This window comes from Melitaea cinxia, chromosome 7, assembly GCF_905220565.1.
Source record: "Melitaea cinxia chromosome 7, ilMelCinx1.1, whole genome shotgun sequence".
Taxonomy (NCBI): Eukaryota; Metazoa; Arthropoda; class Insecta; order Lepidoptera; family Nymphalidae; genus Melitaea; species Melitaea cinxia.
Window position 1 is genome coordinate 3,785,298 of NC_059400.1, and position 20,121 is coordinate 3,805,418.

At 34.1% G+C, this 20,121-nt stretch overlaps 1 protein-coding gene across 1 annotated transcript in view; it reads right to left on the reverse strand.

Moving 5' to 3' along the window:
- LOC123655217 (tropomodulin-1) overlaps positions 1-20,121 on the reverse strand; it is a 104,242-nt gene that overhangs the window by 5,874 nt on the left and 78,247 nt on the right. The window contains exons 2-8 of the mRNA XM_045591048.1: positions 11,954-12,106; positions 7,862-8,029; positions 7,163-7,286; positions 3,757-3,872; positions 2,498-2,602; positions 1,387-1,638; positions 616-763 (exon numbers count right to left, since the gene is read on the reverse strand). Coding sequence (XP_045447004.1) covers positions 616-763; positions 1,387-1,638; positions 2,498-2,602; positions 3,757-3,872; positions 7,163-7,286; positions 7,862-8,029; positions 11,954-12,106 — 1,066 coding nt within the window. The remainder of the gene's footprint in view (positions 1-615; positions 764-1,386; positions 1,639-2,497; positions 2,603-3,756; positions 3,873-7,162; positions 7,287-7,861; positions 8,030-11,953; positions 12,107-20,121) is intronic.

Sequence of the window (20,121 nt, forward strand, 5' to 3'; positions counted from 1 at the left end):
ATTACAATTGTAATCGTAATTACCTCGTCACAAAATAATTATTAAAATTAATTATGGCTAAGATAACTGTAAATATTAAAGATAGTAAGAGATACGTTAAAAATTAACCCCAAAACTTCCTAAAAACGTTCTTAAATTTCACTTTGACTTATATGATTTATTTCAACAATTCTTAGTCGAGTCTAATCCAGCGATCGGCCGGACGATCAGTCAAACAATTTCAATTTAAATTAAAACAAGTGTGCTTTTGATCACACTACTGAAGTCAAACTTCTTTAGCTCCATCTAACTTATATCTCTCTCTCAACTTCCGATCGCCTCTCCCGATCACACTTTTCGTAACGCTCTCGTCACGCATTCACCAACTTAGTCTACAAGTCACTAAAGAAGTTTTACTTCAATAAAGTATAATCTAATGATCAGTCGAGCGATTGATTGCTCATTTAACGTAAAAATTCCAAATCAATTCTAATCCAGTAACCGATCCGACCACTAGTCTCGCAACCGATCGCTCATCGAATCTAACACTACCTACTCTAAAGTTGAATCCGGCAACCAGTCGGGCGACCAGTCGGGCGACCAGTCGGGCGAGCAGTCGAGCGACCGAGTACTCACTTCTGTCGATGTTGCGCTGCAGGTGCGAGGCGACGCGGTGGCGCGCGTCGCTGTACTCGAGGTGCAGGCCGAGCCGCAGCAGCGTCGGGTTCTGCTCCACCAGCCGCGTGATCTCCATCTCCGTCTTGTTGCCGAGCACTTGCGACCGCTGACAGATGATATGGGTTTGAATTATATTTTTTGGTGTATATTGTGACGCGAGCACCGACAGAGCGCATCTAAATCAGTACTTATAACAATTTCTATATTAATTATCAACCAATATCTATATTGTCTCCTTTGTACATTGAATGTACTATCCGAAACAATCACTCTATTGTAAGAATAGAACTACTGCACATAGCACAGTGTAGATGAATTCCCACTCTTTTCCTCTGCAGAGGCGTGATGGGATTAGAGTCTCCGACTTGGTTGAAGGCACGGAACTCCTCGGAGCTAGTGGTTGCAAGCAGTGCGCGCACTAGCTCCATAACGCCGGCGGGGCGGGTCTCTGACCTGGTTGGAGGCGCGGAACTCCTCAACAGCGTACACAGTCCACAATCTACTCCGCCCTCGCCGGCGCGCCGGGACGGGTGGGGCCACGGACCTGGTTGGAGGCGCGGAACTCCTCAACAGCGTACACAGAGTCCACAATCTACTCCGCCCTCGCCAGCGTGCCGGACGGGTAGGGCCACCGACCTGGTTGGAGGCGCGGAACTCCTCTACACCGTACACACAGTCCACAATCTACTTCGCCCTCGCCAGCGTGCCGGGACGGGTGGGGCCACCGACCTGGTTGGAGGCGCGGAACTCCTCGACGCTGGTGGTGGCGAGCAGCGCGCGCACCAGCTCCACGACGCCGGCGGGGCTGATGAAGTTGGTCTCGACGTTGACGACCCGCAGCGTGCTGTTGGCCTGCAACGCGTCGGCCAGCAACTGCGCCGTGCGGTCGTTCAAGCCCACGTTCACCAGCGACAGCACCTCCAAATGCGTGTTCGTCTTCAGCGCCTCGAACAGCTTCTCGAACTTCTCGTCGCTTATATTCTGTTGAAAAAAAAAACGTATTCACTGCCATTACCAATACATTAGTTAAGCTACTATGAGTAAAAATTGGTCTCAAATAGTGTTTCTACTGTAAAATCAGAGACTATAAATATGACGTATTGTAATTTTTAAATTTAATGTGTATAATAGACTTAAAACGTCTTGCTAGATTAGGAAAACAAATCGTTTTTGGAAACAAGAACTGGACTTTAGTAAAGGAAGATTATTTAAATTGGGCTAATAGATTATACAAGTTGTTATTATTATAAACTACATATTTACTGCCTTAATTTTTATACAAACACAATGTGTGTAAGTTTTTTATTAACCGACTTCAAAAAAAGGAGGAGGTTACTCAATTCGACCATATATATATTATATTTTTTTTTTATGTATGTTCAGGGATAAATCCATCGTTTATGAACCGATTTTGATAATTCTTTTTTTGTTTGAAAGGAGATATTGCTAGAGTTTGGTACCATGATAAGGAAACCAGGATCTGATGATAGGATCCCAGAGAAGTCGAGGGAAACTCTCGAAAATCCGCATAACTTTTTACTGGGTGTACCGATTTTAATGATTTTTAATTTAATCGAAAGCCGATTTTTATCATGTGGTCACATTTAATTTTCATCGAGATCTGATTACAACTTTTTGAATAATCTTTGATAATGCGTATTTACTTGACTATTTTTTCGTCTACCTACGTTTTATTACTTGTCGATATAATTGAAGTCGGTTTTTCTTCGTTTGCCTGCAAACACATTTATTTGGTAAGCTGCTTGTTATTTTTTGTAAGTTTCAATATTATTTAGTTTTGCTATGAAAATACTGCTGATAATGGATTAAACCTACATACCTTAATGTTATTCCAATTGAGATCAAGGAACGACTGGTCGTTATCCTTTACTCTGTCGATGGTCTTGTCGGGATCTGTGTCATTGGGTGGATCCATTGGATATACCTAGAAACAGACATGTGAAAATAATAAAAATATATCAGTCATCACTTCAGCCTATCACAATCTACTGCTGGATATAGGCCTCTACAAGTTTGTGCCAAAAATGGTGTGAACTCATGTGTGCTGCCCATATTCACCACGCTGGGCAAGAGGGTTGGTGCAGGGCATAAAAATGTCAAACAAAACAACAAATCATTTTCTTAGATTATATTAAGTTATATCATTGTAAAGTTAATTAGTAAATGTTTCATAGTTGGATTACTATGTCCTGGTAGAGAAGTTTTGGAGGGGATGAGGTATGTATCTTCGATGATCAAAAATGTGACGTATTATCAAATTAACATAGCTAAAAAACTGGATTTTTGAACAGGACACATTCAATTAATATTAAATATTTACAATCACCGCAAAATTTTGCATGCAATGTAAGTATACATTTTTACTGTTACATTTTTATTCATTACAGTTTTATAGCTTGCAGTAGTGGTTATTTTTTGACTTACAGTAGTTCAGAGATAACAGAGATGGGTTTCCCCAACATCACATACAACGGAAAACATCGTAATTTCGTGGTTTCAACCAAGTTGAATGTATACTTATATGATAAGTACAAACGTATTTTATAGCCTAATTATGGACAATTTTCTTTCTAATATTTAAATTAAAAATATAATCGATTTGAGTAATTTTACAGCTTAGTTAGTACAATGTCATAAAGTAACAGTTTTATCAATAGTCATCATCATTACATCATTACAGCCTATACAGTCCACTGCTGGACACAGGCCTCCACAAGTTCGTGCCAAAAATAGCGTAAACTCATGTGTTTTGCCCATAGTCACCACGCTGGGCAGGCGGGTTGGTGACCGCAGTACTGGCTTTGTCGCACCGAAGACGCTGCTGCCCGTCTTCGGCCTGTGTATTTCAAAGCCAGCAGTTGGATGGTTATCCCGCCATCGGTCGGTTTCTTAAGTTCCAAGGTGGTTGTGGAACCTTGTTATCCCTTAGTCGCCTCTTATGACACCCACGGGAAGAGAGGGGGTGGCTAAATGCTTTAGTGCCGTAGCCACACAGCACTTATTAATAGTGTCTTCAGAAAATTATATAACAGTATCAAAATGTGTATAGAGTGACATAGCTTTTATAAAAATAAAAACCTTTGGCTTTGTAGCTTTAGTGATACCGTCCCAACCGAGACCGACGGGTTGACCTTTGTTTAGAAGCGACGCGTGGTACTGGTCCTGGTTCATCATGGAGTGGAAGCCGAGAATAGCTGGAAACGGAAACAAAAATAATTATATTTTACGTTTCGTATTCAAATTCAAAGATATAAATCACTAATAATTTTTAATCATTCCTAGAGCTGGCTCTTAGAATGTAAGATATTTTGACTAGGATAGCCTATAAAGAATATTTTAGCACACTGCAATTCAAAAAAAAAAAATACTGTATATTATTGATAAGTCTCCATCTAGTTTTATATTCCGTTTTTATTTCATCATAAACATTATTGTTACAAAACTTTTCTCGGTAACTTTATTACGGATTCCGAAACAATAATGACGATAAATTGCCGCAACGATCTCAGCGTTCACAGGTTCGATCCCCACACAAAGTAAACATTTGTATTGGTCATACAGATTGCCACGGTGTGCACTGTTTGTGTTTCCAGATCCCCGACACAGAAGTAAATCCGTGTAGGGGCCGTTAAGTGTGTGAGGCGTTTATTAATGAGATTTCGAAACTATTCATCATCATCAGCTCAGCCTATTGCAGTCAACTGCTGGACATAGGTCTCCCCAAGTTCGCGCCAGGTATCCCGGTTTTCCGCAATCCTCATCCAGCCTACACCGGGAATCTTACGTAGATCGTCGGTCCAACTGGCCGGAGGACGTCCCACACTGCGTAAACGAATTACAAAAAAAAAAAATTACCGAGACTAGATTAAAAAAAGTTACGTAACACATACCGGGGTATTTTAAAAATAATTATTCACACGGTTTTCATCCGAAAAAGATTATTTTGATGTCATGAAAGAGATCGTCAATTAGATAACGATGGACTTCTGCCAAATCGTCGCGAATTCTTTGTGAATGTTATTACAAAGGAACATATTATTATAAAGCTTATAATATCGTAAAAATATAGAAAATTACTTTTTCGTGACAAGATTTTTTATAAACACACAAACTATTTGTAGGAAGAAACATATTTTTAATGAAAGTATTATGGCAATACTGTAGGTATATACAGTATGCTGTACTTTTATCATAATATGAACTATAGACATCGACTGCGATTTTAACAGCGTTTATTATCGAAATAATAGCTAAGTTCGGTTGCTGATCAATCTTTCGTACTATTTCGTTCTGTAAAATTAATTTTCTAGCCATTGTTTTTAAAATATATAGATGTTTATGGTGACAGTATTTACACTCAACCTGCATCATACCTAAATAAAATATCGGAAAAATGCGAATCGAAATTAGCGTGTGCTGACAAAAATAAATACTCTCAGTTTAGCTACACAATATTATTTTATACTTATGTCAGACTTAATATTTATTATCAAATGTGTTTATTATTTATTACGCATTTATAAATTATTATCTGCCTTGCGACACATTTTAAATCAAGCGATTTAAAATTATGATTATAATTTGCACTCATAATATTTACGCCCCGATCACACTGGAATATGAAATAAAGTATTTACTTAACCATTTTAAGCGATAAAATATTTAAAGTGTTTTTAATAGCGTTAAAATTTTCTTTTTAAATTATTTTGTATTTTAAGCAAAAATTAAATATTATTAAGAGCTATTTGTTCCAGCATGATAGAGAATTATGAAAGATTATATTATTAAGATTAAATTATAATTATATTGTCTTTTTTGTGGCAAATGGGCTTACGCTGTAATATCCAGATACATCCCTAGTAGAGTTGCTCTGAAATTTTGAGCAATAATAACTGTTGTAAAAATCTTTTGCGCCTTTAATTAGACGACGGCAGTATTTGCAATACTAGAATATTCAAGTTTTGGAACGCAATAATTTGACGTTATTACGTTCTAACGAGACACTAAATATAGTCAAAAGTTTAGTTTGACGAAAGCCTAATTGCACGTTTTAGAAATTATCGACATACCTATATACTAGTTCTCTTCAAATAGAGAATTCTAGTCAGTTTAGTTTCTACGCAGCCAGTCTGTCAACTTGTCGATCTCATACAAGTAATAATTAATAATATTGTGAAAGTTGACTAATTAAATTGAATCATAAATATATACAATAATTGGTAATCTCAACGCAAATGGTGAAAACTTTTGACAGGCTACAAATTTAACAGTTCTAAAACATAATTTTAATGTTAAAATTAATAAAAAAAGGTATTATTATAATTTAATGTTCATATAGTAATTTAAGAAATATTCAAACGATGTATAGTTAATTAAATTTAACTTAGGAATTTACGTATGTAAATTGTTTTATTATAAAACTAGCGACCCGCCCCGGCTTCGCACATGTGCAATGCTGATACTAAATATAAAAATTATAAAATAAATATTTGCAATGTAAGCGCAAAAAAAGTGTTTAATTACGACATCACATTAGAAACCTCTAACCTCTAAAACTATCAGTATTCCTCTACTATATTATGTATGTATTATACATGGGAACCTTCCTCTGGAATCACTCTATTTACTAAAGAACACCGCATCAAAATCCGTTGCGTAGTTTTAAAGATTTAAGCATACATACAGCGGGAAGCGACTTTGTTTTATACTATGTAATGATTAACGGAAAATGTGATTGGTAGTTTTATGGTATTTCTATAGTTATGTAATAAATCCGTTGTTTATTTGTTTTGTTTACTTGCGTTTATTAACACGTTGAACGCTATGGGCGACACCAGTTGGGCTTCACTTATTAAGTCCATGGAGCCAGTTTAAAAGTGCTTATTTACAAGATTATATAATGATAAGTTTTTATTGTACTACGACACCCATTCTTAAAGAACTTTTCCTTACACTACCTGACATAGTTTTCTAAGTCATATTTTTTAAGTTGACTCTGGCTCGCGGTTAAGCGGTGTCTTCCGCGGCACCAAAAGAAGGAACTAAAAAATCACGGCAACACATACGCCGAGTTGCACGAAACAAAATTAAAATTTAAGTAGAGATTAAACTTATTTAATCACAAGAATTTCATACAATTCTTGCGATTAAATTAGTTAAATCGTCTCGGCGTTAACGTGTTAAATAATTTCATAACGGGAAAATTTATTTGTGCTTAACACATCGGACGCAGGTTAAACTTAAACGGACTAAACGACTGATAGAACGTATAAATGTACTAAGCATTGTATTGTATTTTTTTTTTTTTTTTATATATTTGTGAAATTATTTTTAATTTGATAGGTTTTCATAATAGGTCGTTTTCTAGAGTATTCATGATGATAAGAAATACTTGGAAAACTTGTGTAACTTGTCTTTTTGATATTAATAAAACAAAAACAACGAGTGTGCTTCAGACCACACGAAAGTATTGATAGGTTCTTACCAGCGAGATCGATGATTTCTTCCTGTGTCGCGGTTCCGAGCGCCTGCTCGTACTCGTCGCCGAGGTCGATTGTAATTTGTTCTTCCGCTTCTCGAACTTTCTCCGGAGGCGGTGGCGGAATCCACTGGTAATAATTGATAATCATTTATTACTATTATTTTGACTAATATGTATATGTATTTATTTATAATCTATATATTTATTATACATAAATACCTATACATATTGTAGAGTTCTAGGGTGATACAATATGGCCTATAGTTTTTGTAGACAAACAAGCCTATATAACACAAAAACATTTTTTTAAATCGGTTTCGTAGAATTCGATATTATCGATGAATGTGTGGTACGAACTTAATAATAATGTATTCTTAAATTTACTCAACTTTTTAACCACAGCCATATGTAAATAACACAACAATGTTTTTGCATAGTTAATTTTAAATTATTAAAATAATTTTATTTGCGATAAGATTGAAACAGATACAATAAGATTACAAATAAGTAGATAAGTCACTACTATTCTCATGATGACACGCTTTGTATAACTGGTAAACATTAAATACCATATTTTAGGGCGTAGATAAGATGTTCTACTTAGATATCTTTTAAGAAAATTACGAAAAACATTATTAAAATAATAAGGTTAATTTGATAATAAAATCTGACTATTTAAATATTTTACAGAAGTTCACCGACCTTTTTACCCCGTACAACACCAGGGACGTAAGGTTTGACTTCGGGTCTATCTGGTGTTTCTAATGCTTGTTTATTTATGTGTTCAATTAATTTCTTCCGATTCAGAGGTCCCGTTGGATCCTTCTCGCACGCGTAGTTATTTCGCTGCGAGGGAGGGAGGAAGTTGTCCTGGAAAATAAGTTAATGTTTTTATGTTATTTATATAGAAACTTTTTAATGTGGTAAATAGAAAAAAAAGAAAAAAAAACATCTCTACTAATATTATAAATGTAAATGTAAGCTTGTTTGTTACGCTTTCACGCGAAAACTACTTAACTGATCGTCATGAAACTTTGTACACATATTCTTGGAGGTATTAAAAGTAACATAGGATACTTTTTATTTAAAAAACGCTAGCGGGTTAAAGCTAGTATGTAATAAAGTTAATTTGCATTTCTCTTATTTGCTAGATAAATGTAATTATAGTAGATATATCTAGCATTATTCGCGCAGTAATCAGACAACCGATGCTTAAACGGTCGCGGGTTCGATCAATTGTTTATTAAACTGGCTTCCTTCCGTTTAGGACCATATAGAGATAGATGGAGGCATACCATAGCCGTAACTATACGTGAAAAAAATAAAGCTATACTAAGTACAGCTCATTACTACGTAAGTTTAAAATCGACGACTTTGCAAAAAAAAAAAAAAAAAACGTCTAAGCCACAGATATATCTATCGCCATCGACCTCTGTCGCAATAAATAATAATAAAAACAACAATATGCAATAATTGGAAAGTAATTTACAAACAGGATTTATTTGTGCCTAATGTAAAAAGTGTACAATATTTATTTTATGATTTTATTGAGCTGGATTGTTGTGTACGAAATAAATAATGCATAAAGAAATAAATTTAAAATTTATATTAAAAAAAAATACAAAAGTGTGAAGGTATCACTTGTATAAAAATACAATTTATAATAATTATTAGAAATATACAATGAGATCCATAAATGTGAGGTGATTTAGGTTTCTATTATCATTGTATGTTTCTACTTTGCTTCTATGACTCCTACTATCTTATCATGGTCTTATATTGTGTCCTAAACAAATAAGCTTAACAACCTAAAGTACTATACTAAGTCTGACTACGATTAAATTTTTTTAACAGTTTTAATATGAAGTTACGGCTGTTTTCAATAATCGACTCGGGTTTTGCCCTCTACCGATTGATTTTGACACAATTTGTATGGAGCTTACGCAAAATTCTATCTCTAGTAAGCAAATTCATAAATAGATAGAATTTTGAAACTGGCCGTTAGTTACTTTTTATTACCAATATATTTAATAATCTTATCACCTTTACTTGAATAAAAATTTCGTCTACAAATGGGATTATTAATAAAAAGGTGGCTCTGATAGGGAAGTTTGGTACCTAATTTATGATAAAAATGTGATAAAGGTGTAAACAGCGATTACACTACACCTTTTAAGACATACAACTAACAAATTAAATAATTCGTATAATTCTTATACTTTGTTTTATGTATGTACCTATTTATACAAAAAATCTGTGCAGTAGAACCTGAGTGCATCTAAACAAACAACTTCTTTTCATGTATTAGGATGTATCATAGAAACCCATCATGGACATGTATTCTCAAATTTACCCAATTTATTAGAACACCAATAAATTTGTAGCTTTTCTTAACGAATAAAAAAAATAACACAATTATTAATTGTCACTGTTACAATATTTTTTTTTTCGCCTTATTCTGTTCATGTTCTTTGCACAATAATTTTCTGAAATAGATCACTCTTTTAACGATAAGACCACCTTTCGAACCTTTATTGGTTAACATTCTTATTTATGTATCTTTTTTTTGGGTGCAATAAAGCATATTTACATTTGTAAATTATTATTAATGTATATTAAATAGGCACATATACTTCAAAGACTAGACAACGCAAATCCAATAAAATGTATAGAAATAAATTTGTAAGGAATATAAAATCACTATAACTTTTGTATGTTTAATTGTACTGTCAAAGAAGAAGATAGAATATGTACGATTTTTATTTTTGTGTTACCCACACATTAGGAATTCTAAACATTTTTGAATATCATACCAAAAATTGACCGCTCCAGCGGGGATCGAACCCGCGTCTCCGACTGACCATGTCGGCGCTCTAGTCAAAGAAGACAGAAATTTCCCAATAAAAGGAAATAATCTTGTTTATAGGAGAAATTACTCCAGTAATAAAACAGTATTAATATGACCATGCTCTTCAATAGCACTCAAGGTGACCTACATTTGTTTGTGTAGGGATTTGTTTTTGATTAAATTATTTGCTTATAGTATGGATAAGTATTTATTATTTTAAATAAATTCAAAGCATTTTTAGTAATTTTTATAATGTTTAATTTTTTTGCTATTTTTTTCATGCTATCTGGACCAAAATAGTTTTCTTGAGTATTACAATCTTCTGTGCATTTTTTTTAAATTCCATATGATCTAACCATTTTTTAGTTTTGTTTAGTGATTATTATTATTATTTTTTTTTTTTTTATATAGATAGTAGTACCAAATCAATATTTCATGTTGTATAAAAGAATTATTTTGGTTTACCAAAATTGTAGATGAAAATATGAAAATACTCTGACTGAAGGGTGTGACAAGTGACTAAATGGTGCAGAAAAAAAAAATTATACAATAAAGTAAAAGAGTATGTTAGAGAACTAACGTTATGGTCAGTTTTGAACTACTCTTATAGTTTAGGCACATTAAAATGAAGGTTATAGGCTTTAAGCGACCATCTATACTCATATTATAAAGCTGAAAAGTTTGTTTGTTTAAACACACTAATTGCAGGAACTACTGGTTCAAATTGTTATAGGATTATAGTAGTTGATATATTGTTGTCGTTGGCTTAGAAGTTTGATTTTTTCACAGCTCTAAGAAACAGTAGACCTGAGTATTCGATATGAATTTCAGCTTGACAGCTCCGCACGTTCCTGAGAAAAAGGGTCTTTTGAGGACCCTAAAAATTACCAAAATTTTGTATGGTTTTTTTTTACTTTTTCTCAGTTCTATATTTTTTGTTAGGTAAGATAAACAACGGAAAACTTAGGCTTTTGTTACAAAAAGTTTTAAAATTATATACTATTTTTATATACAAAAATTATCTTACAAGTTTGATTAAACTTTAATGCAATAAAATAGATATATACAACATGATAAGATAATAAATCATGTTAAAAAATGATAGATTCTAATTAATTTCATTCTAATTAATTCATTTTTCAATTTCATTCTAATTAATTTGTTAGAATCATGTTAAAAAATGATAGATTCTAATTAATTTCTGTCTAAATTATATATCAAAATAAAATGTATAATATACCTAACCACGGTCACCAACCCGCCTGCCCACCGTGGTGACTATGGGCAAAACACATGAGTTCACATTATTTTTGGCGTAAACTTGTGGAGGCCTATGTCCAGCAGTGGACTGTATAGACTGTAATGATGATGATGATACCTAACCATTTTTAAAGATTCACACTCTTATTACAATTAATACAGTCATAGAAATTAAGAAACACTTAAAAATATATTAGTATACTTAGTCAATGTTTAAAACCATAAAATTTTCCATGACATCAAGATTATTAATAGATGTTTAAGGTATTTTTTTACCTGTACATGAGTTGAATAAACATAACAATTAGTATATCCATTATAAGTAGCCTTCAAACTGTATCTTTAAAAGTATATTCATTTTGTTATTGTATGTTTAGTGTCTCACAAAGTACTGTTGTACTTAAAGATGGCATTGATACAAGGAAATATGCCACTTGAGTATCAACATCTATATTATAGTTAAAATATGTTTACAGTTATGTCAGAAAAATTCATACCAAAATTTTATAAAACCAATGATATGACCAGTAATCAATATTATGTGAACACTCATAACACCTACAAAATTTTGTCTATTTTTTAAACTGGTGTTAAATCATGCAAATCCTAATAAAATTGAATTTTTAATCTCCTACTACCAAGTCAATGTTCTTTTTTTTTTTTTTAAATAAGGAAAGAGAACTTACGTCTGGATCAACCTCCTTTGCGAGCATGGTCAGCTCTTCCTGTGACAATTTGGCTAACAGTTCGTCGACGTCAACCTCATCGTATGCAGACAACTCGCGTCCGTACAACTTGGCCGGTGTCGTCATTGTCGTCGTCTTTGTCGTTGACGACTTCTGCAACACACAATACACAACACTTAACACTTATGAAGGCCACTGTTCATTTACGTAAGTACAGGCCTACAGGGTATTCTGATAAAACAACGAAATTTGACAGGTTTCAGTACACCACACCCACAGAAATAATCGATGACTACTTTTTAACTCGAGCGTGAATTCGCTAATCGTTATCTTTTGTATAAGAGTTTCATCGGCACGTATTAAGTATCGTTTATGAAATATTTACATAATTGTCTTACATTTATATCAGTAAATATATACAAATAAAAGTTTAAGCAACAAGCTCCTACGTTGAATGACAAATACAGACTGGAACTGGAACTACTGGAAGTGGAAAATAATGTCGAACCGAAACTCAAAAGAAAGAAACAAAGATATGCGGATTGTATTGAACAACAGAGATAGCGAATAGCTAGGGAAGGGTACACACCTAGATTAATTAACATTGAAAAAAGAATCTCTGAGTCAATACCGGTTTCTTATCAAGTTTCAAAATATATTAATTTTAAAGAAATTGTATTCTGAAAATATGATAACAATCTGTTTCTTAGAAATATTGTAAAAACCAGTCTTACATATATTATTTCATTCATTATTTGATTTAACACCGACAAAATATTTGGAAATAATGATTACCTACTGCAAATATATATGCAAAAATTATACTCACTAAAAATTTTGTGTTTAAATATGTGAAGTATGTATTTGAAATAAAAAAAAAAAATACAAAAACCGTTCTGCATAAGTCATTTGAAAATAATATCACTACAGAACAAAAGATTTTAAACCAAGGTTAAAAGATCGATTGCAAATAAATTGTTGTTTTAAATCCAATGTATATCTGATATAAATGAATTTTATAACAGGTATTAGGTATAAGATATTTAATAAAAACAGCAATTTACTTAAATAGTGATAAAAACTGCACAAAATAATAAAGTACAAAGTGAACCTTTATAAGTGATCTAAATTATTAAAATGCTTACATAAGAATAAAAAAAGTTGTGTGAAGGATATATAACAGAAAGATGCAGGTAGGTACTCAAACGGTATAATAGTATGAGGTCATGACATTTTGTGTTATAATGTTCATTGTAAAAGGAAGATAATGTAATAGGCTATTTTGCCTAATAGCTTGCTGCTATTGAACTTATCAACTCACAACTTTTACAATTGACTGAATACGATTGGCTAACTATTGTAATTTAATAGGATCTAACTTGTGTGACATTGACCTGCCAAGTTCGTACTACCTTGATAATATATCGACAAACTAAAGATACATTCTCGTTATTGTTTTCTTTTCTTGACTAGGTACTCACCTACCTATAGAATTATTAATTAACTTTTACATTATGTACGGATATACGCATCGACACGAAGGTATGAGTCAAGCTAGTTTAGCAATATTCGTGAGTACTAAAGAAACTTAGGTACCTACTGGTCTGCAGGACATTAGGTATCGGGTACATGTGTATGTGATGGGTGCATGGCACTTAAAAACTTTATCTCCAGCTAATAATGCAGTCATCATCATAATATAATTATATAACGGTGTTTCATTAAAATAAAAACAAAAAAAAAATTTAATGTAGGTGGATGTTTTATTTAGGAATCAACTAAATATAATAAGAAATCATCAATTGAAAAGAAAGTAAATATTGCTTTATGAAAACTACTTTAAAGGTTACTAAGGTCTGTGATCACGGCTTTAGCTAAATGAAAGGATGACATTTGTATTATGTGTGGGTGAATTAGTCCTCAATGCCAATGTATGAATGTAGTTAACAGTTATAAAGATGAGTAATATATTCTATATATAACTTATTTAATTATTAATTCTTTTTCAATTATGTGGGTGTTTAACTATACAGTATACCTACAGTTTTGTAAATAATAATAACGCGGCACATTCAACGTCCAAGTAGAACGAAAATCCTGTGTCCGGAACACAAATACAGAAGATCAGACCACGACAACAACAGTAGTGCAACAGTCAGTTGTTGTAACCGTTTAAATAATTAATACAAAAGTAATGGATCGCTGTCTGTACATGGAAGATATATGAGAAAAAATATTATTGGGACCTTTATCAACGTAAATAGTACACAAAACAATGATTGTTAGAATTTTTGTCTGTTCGCTTCTGCACGCTAATCTTAGAACTAGGCATACGCTAGGCTAATCCAATTTAGGTGTACCTAGTTCTCACTAATATATTATGGCAAGCTTCACTTAACATTTAGTATTTATTTTAAGTCAATCGGTTCACATATAAAGTTATTAAAAGTTATGCCAATTTTAAGAATCACGTTGAATATGTAAATAATCAAAGGACGGTGCTTATAGCCCAAAATATATTGTAACGGGCAACATTATGTGACGTTGGGCGGAGAGGAGTGAGACGGAGGAGAGGCGGTGAGGGGTGGAGAGGAGAGGCGAGGTGTGGTGAGGAGAGGAGAGTCGAGTAGCTGTTCATTCTTTTTGGCGAGAGCGCGCTGATCGGACAAGAAATAATTTCGTACTTAGAATTAAAATTGTAAATTTAACTAAGAAATAAATCAAGTTAATTGTCAGTACGTTTTATTTTATCTACTTAAAATACCGGCGTTACAAATCAGAAGCGGGATCAACCCAAAATGAAGAGAACCAATGAACATCCAGGTCAAGCTGTACGAGCAAAAAGGAACCGGGACTGGCACGTAAGCGAATCCAATATCAATAACTTTAATAGTAAAACTCATTCTGCTTCTATAAAAAATTTGATAAAAATGAGGGTAGATAAAATAGTTAAAGAATGTTTGAACAATGATGGTGAAACTTTAAAATCTAGATACCCTCGGTTACAAAATACTGAGAAGTTAGTTCCTGATTATGATCCGGATAGTCGTGATTTAAATATAAAAAGCTGGATTAATAAAATTGAACAATTAGGCATAATTTACAATTGGGACGATGAAACAAAATCATTTATTTTACAATCAAAATTACAAGGTCAGGCAAGGCAGTGGTTTAACAGATTAGATTCTTATGATCATTCTTGGGAGGAATGGAAAGCTATGATCATACGAGCTTTTCCACGTCATCATGATTATGCTTCATTGTTAGATGAACTTATGAATAGAAAGAAACTTTCATCAGAATCTATGACTAAGTATTTTCAAGAGAAATTAGCAATGTGTTATAGATGCCAACTGAGCGATCAAGCTGCCGTATCTTGTATTGTGCGAGGGCTGCCACAAGAACTCAGGGCAAATGCACTAGCATTCCAATGTCGCACTCCAGATGAGCTGTACGAGGGTTTTCTATCCGCCTTTGATTCTTACCAAGTTAATCATCAGAAATTACAGAATGATCCTGCTAAATCACTCGGATTGAATAAAACTTCCAGCGGGGAAGGGTCCAAAACTCAGTTTCACGTAAGAAAATCGCCGGTTTGCTACCGCTGTAATGAAGTAGGACACGTGGCTACTGCCTGTCAGTTACCTGATAAACGTAAGTGTTTTAGATGTGGTAAACTAGGTCACGTGGCGAGTGCGTGCCTTACTGCAAAAGATGATCACCAGAGCAGCGCGAAGGCGGTCCACCTGATATCAAATTTAAACAGCATGTACAAGAAGAATGTCAAGGTAAATGACATGTTCATCAAAGCTTATATAGATACGGGTAGCGAACTCAATATACTCTCTAAGGGGGCGTCCGATGCTTTGAAACTAAGGTTAGTCCCCACCAATACCGTTTTAAAAGGTTTTAATAGTAGTTCAGTTCGTGCAATAGGAGAAGTTCAGTTCGACCTTTTGGTAGATAAGCAGTTAATTAAAACCACGGCTGTCGTTACTGACGTAGATATGGGAGATATCGCCTTAATTATAGGGCAAACCATCATAAACCGCGAAGATATGATTTTTAAAGTTTCTAAATATGGAGTTACTTTATCTAGAATGTCTAATGCACCTAACGACTTAATGAATATAAATGTATGTGATGAAGCGAGCAATTTCAGAGTTGAACTAATTGAAAACACAACTGTACCGGTCGGAGACAACCTAGTTCGAGTGAGGGTTCAAGGAGCTGAGGGAGGAGACTATTGTACGAAGCCAAGACAGTACAGCATGGGCAACGTTACCTACGCTATAGCCAGCGCAGTACTTCGAAATGGCGAGGGCTACGTCAGGGTCTGCAACATAGGATCAGATGCTATTACTTGGAGGAAGGGCATGACGGTTACCAGAGCTGAGAAGTGTACATCAGACTTTGAGGTGAGTGCAAATAATTTAGAATTGAGGAGAGATGAGTTACGAAACAATTTTGATAAAGAGTTAGAGAAATTAGATGTAGGAAACATAGGAGAATTTTACAATTGTGAATTGATTAAACTTTTAAAATCATATAGAATTTGTTTTGCTAGTACGAACAGGGAAATAGGTTGCACTAATTTAGGTGAAATGAATATTGAACTAAATACAAATAAACCTGTAGTTCGAAAACCCTATAGATTAGCGCATTCAGAGAGACAAATAGTGAGGAAATTAGTCGATGATTTAATGAGTGGAGGAATTATAAGGGAATCCAATTCAGAGTATGCATCTCCGATTATACTTGTGCGTAAGAAAAATGGTGACTATAGACTATGTGTGGATTATAGGGATTTAAATGCCATTACAATCAAAGATCGTTTTCCTATGCCCCACATTGACGACCAGTTAGCTAAGTTGTCAGGTAAAAGTTGTTTTACGAGCTTAGATCTATTTTCGGGCTATCATCATGTTAAAATTCACCCTAACTCTGTAAATAAGACGGCTTTTATTACACCAGATGGTCTGTACGAATACTTGAGGGTACCGTTTGGACTGGCCAACGCACCATCGGTATTCATGCGTGTTATTCAAAAACTAGTAAAACTTGTAGGTAGTAATGACATCGTTACATTTATGGATGACATGTTATTATCGACTTCTTGTATCTCTGATGGTTTGAAATTACTCGAAAAAGTTTTTATTCAATTAAAGAAAGCCGATTTAAAATTAAATTTAAAGAAATGTTCGTTTCTTAAGTCTAGTGTTTCTTTTCTTGGCCACGAAATTAGTTCGAATGGTATTAGGGCGGGTACTCAAAAAATTAACGCAGTATTTAATTTTCCTAAGCCTAGTAATTTACATCAATTGCGTCAATTCATAGGTTTATGTAGTTATTTTAGAAAGTACATAAATAAATTTGCCCTTATAGTAAAACCATTAACCGACTTAACAAAAAAGTCTACGGAATGGTCATGGGGGGATAAACAAGATTATAGTTTTAACGAAATAAAACAAAAATTATGTTCACGACCAGTGCTTGCTCTATATGATCCATTGTTACCTTGTGAAATTCATACAGACGCGAGTAAAATCGGTATTGCGGGTATATTATTTCAGTTACAAAATGAACGCGAATTGAAACCAGTATTTTATTTCAGTAGAGTAACTTCACGTGAAGAATCAATGTATCACAGTTACGAACTAGAAACATTAGCTGTTGTAGACTCATTAAAACATTTTCGAGTGTATATACTGGGACATTCGGTTAAAGTAGTCACGGATTGCTCCGCCGTTAGATATACCCTTTTAAAAAAAGATTTAATGCCTCGCATAGCTCGCTGGTGGCTTACGATTCAAGAGTTCGATATTGAGATTGAGTATAGACCTGGAGACCGTATGAAACACGTTGACGCTCTGAGTCGTAACCCATCAACCGATATAGCAGCTCCAATAGATATTGATACGTTTCAATCATTAGATCGTAGTATTAATGTAAATATGATATCCAGTGATGACTGGTACTTAACGGTACAAATGCAAGATGAAAAGTTACAAAACATCGTAAAACAGTTATTAGAAGGAAATGCTTGTAATGATGTTAAAAACAATTATAAGATTAAAAACGATAGATTATATAGGATAACCTTGTATGGTGATAGATTAGTAGTGCCGTCATTTGCTAGATGGAAATTCATGCAAAAATTTCACGATCAAATAGGCCACGTAGGTATTAAAAGATGCGAAGAACTAATTAAATCAGATTATTGGTTTCCGAGAATGACTCGTTTTATAAAAAAGTATGTGAATAGTTGCTTAGAGTGCGCTTATGCGAAAGGTCCTTACGGAAAACCGAGTGGCGAATTGCATCCTATTGCCAAGCCTAATGTTCCTATGGAAGTAGTTCATATTGACCATCTAGGCCCATTTAGTAAAACACGGAAGGGTCATCAATATATTTTAATGCTTGTCGATTCCTTTTCGAAATTTTTGATAGCGCGTCCAACTAGAACAATAAATTCTGTGGAAACTGTCACTGTTCTTAAGGACGTCTTCAGTTTATTTGGTTATCCTAATAAAGTAATAACTGACAGGAATTTAGCCTTTACTAGTAGAGTTTTTAAGGAATTCTCTATTAAATATCAATTCCGTCACACATTGAACGCTATAGCCTGCCCGCGAGCTAACGGACAAGTTGAGCGTTACAATCGTACTTTATTAGATGCTTTACGTACCCGCAATGTTGATCCTAATATGTGGACTGAATGCGTACCAGAGACGGTTTGGGGTATTAATAATACCATTAATGAAAGTCTAGGTTATCATCCTTACGAAATTATGTTTAGCCATAGGGGTAGATTAATGCCGAATTTAACTTGTAATGTAGACTCTACACCAGTAGAAATAAAACGTAAAAATGCATCAAAGCGATTAGAGCGACGAGCTGAAATAATGAAACGAAATTATGATAAGCGCCACAAACCTGAGAATACGTTTAAAAAGGGGGACTTAGTTCTTTGGAAGCAAGCTCCATCAGGTGGCGAAGTTAAAAACGTAAATAGTAAATTACAAGTCCTTTACTCTGGGCCTTATATTGTTCAAAAGGTATTAAATAACGGGCGATATGAGATTAGAAGTGTAAAGGGGATGCGTGGTTACAAAAAGTTCTCCGGTGTAGTAGCCGCAGATTCTCTCCGTACTTATCGAAGTGCCCCAGACTGTAGCGAGACTAGCAGCGATGATGATGTCGTTACTAGGGATGACTTGATTGATTTATTAGAAAGTTAAAATCTGTGAATGGTGCACCAATTGCGGTGCAATTGTTTCAGGATGGCCGACTGTAACGGGCAACATTATGTGACGTTGGGCGGAGAGGAGTGAGACGGAGGAGAGGCGGTGAGGGGTGGAGAGGAGAGGCGAGGTGTGGTGAGGAGAGGAGAGTCGAGTAGCTGTTCATTCTTTTTGGCGAGAGCGCGCTGATCGGACAAGAAATAATTTCGTACTTAGAATTAAAATTGTAAATTTAACTAAGAAATAAATCAAGTTAATTGTCAGTACGTTTTATTTTATCTACTTAAAATACCGGCGTTACAATATATTGTATACATATATATATATATATATATATATATATATATATATATATATATATATATATATATATATATATATATATATATATACAAAAAATGCTGTCCAAAGTCACTATTCCATGCGGACGAAGTCGTGGGCACAGCTAGTCATCAACATGAAGAAAGTGGATAGTTTTAAACTTTATTTAATGCAACACTGTTGGACTTTAAATGCGGACTGAATTACGAAATATAATTATACGTGAGGATACTTTGAATTTAACAAATATTTTAACTTAGGATTTCTCCGTCAGAATCTAGCTTCGGTGCTATAACATGTGTGAGTTCCAGATAAGGACGAAGCATCATATCTACCGTCGTATTCAGAACATAACACCTGCTGGGCATAGGACTCTTTCTCCAACAACAATATAGTAGATTTTTTTTATCGGAGGTTAAATTTTTGTTATTTCTGACTTTACCTTAATTCCGGTGCTGTGGTAAGTGTACTCATGCTCCGTACTGCGACTATCACGCGTTATTTTCGAACAAATTTACGTAAAAACGATCTTTACTGCAAGATCAAAATACGATACGAACTGACCTTTAACGACTGATAAATCGACAGTTTTAAACAAAATAA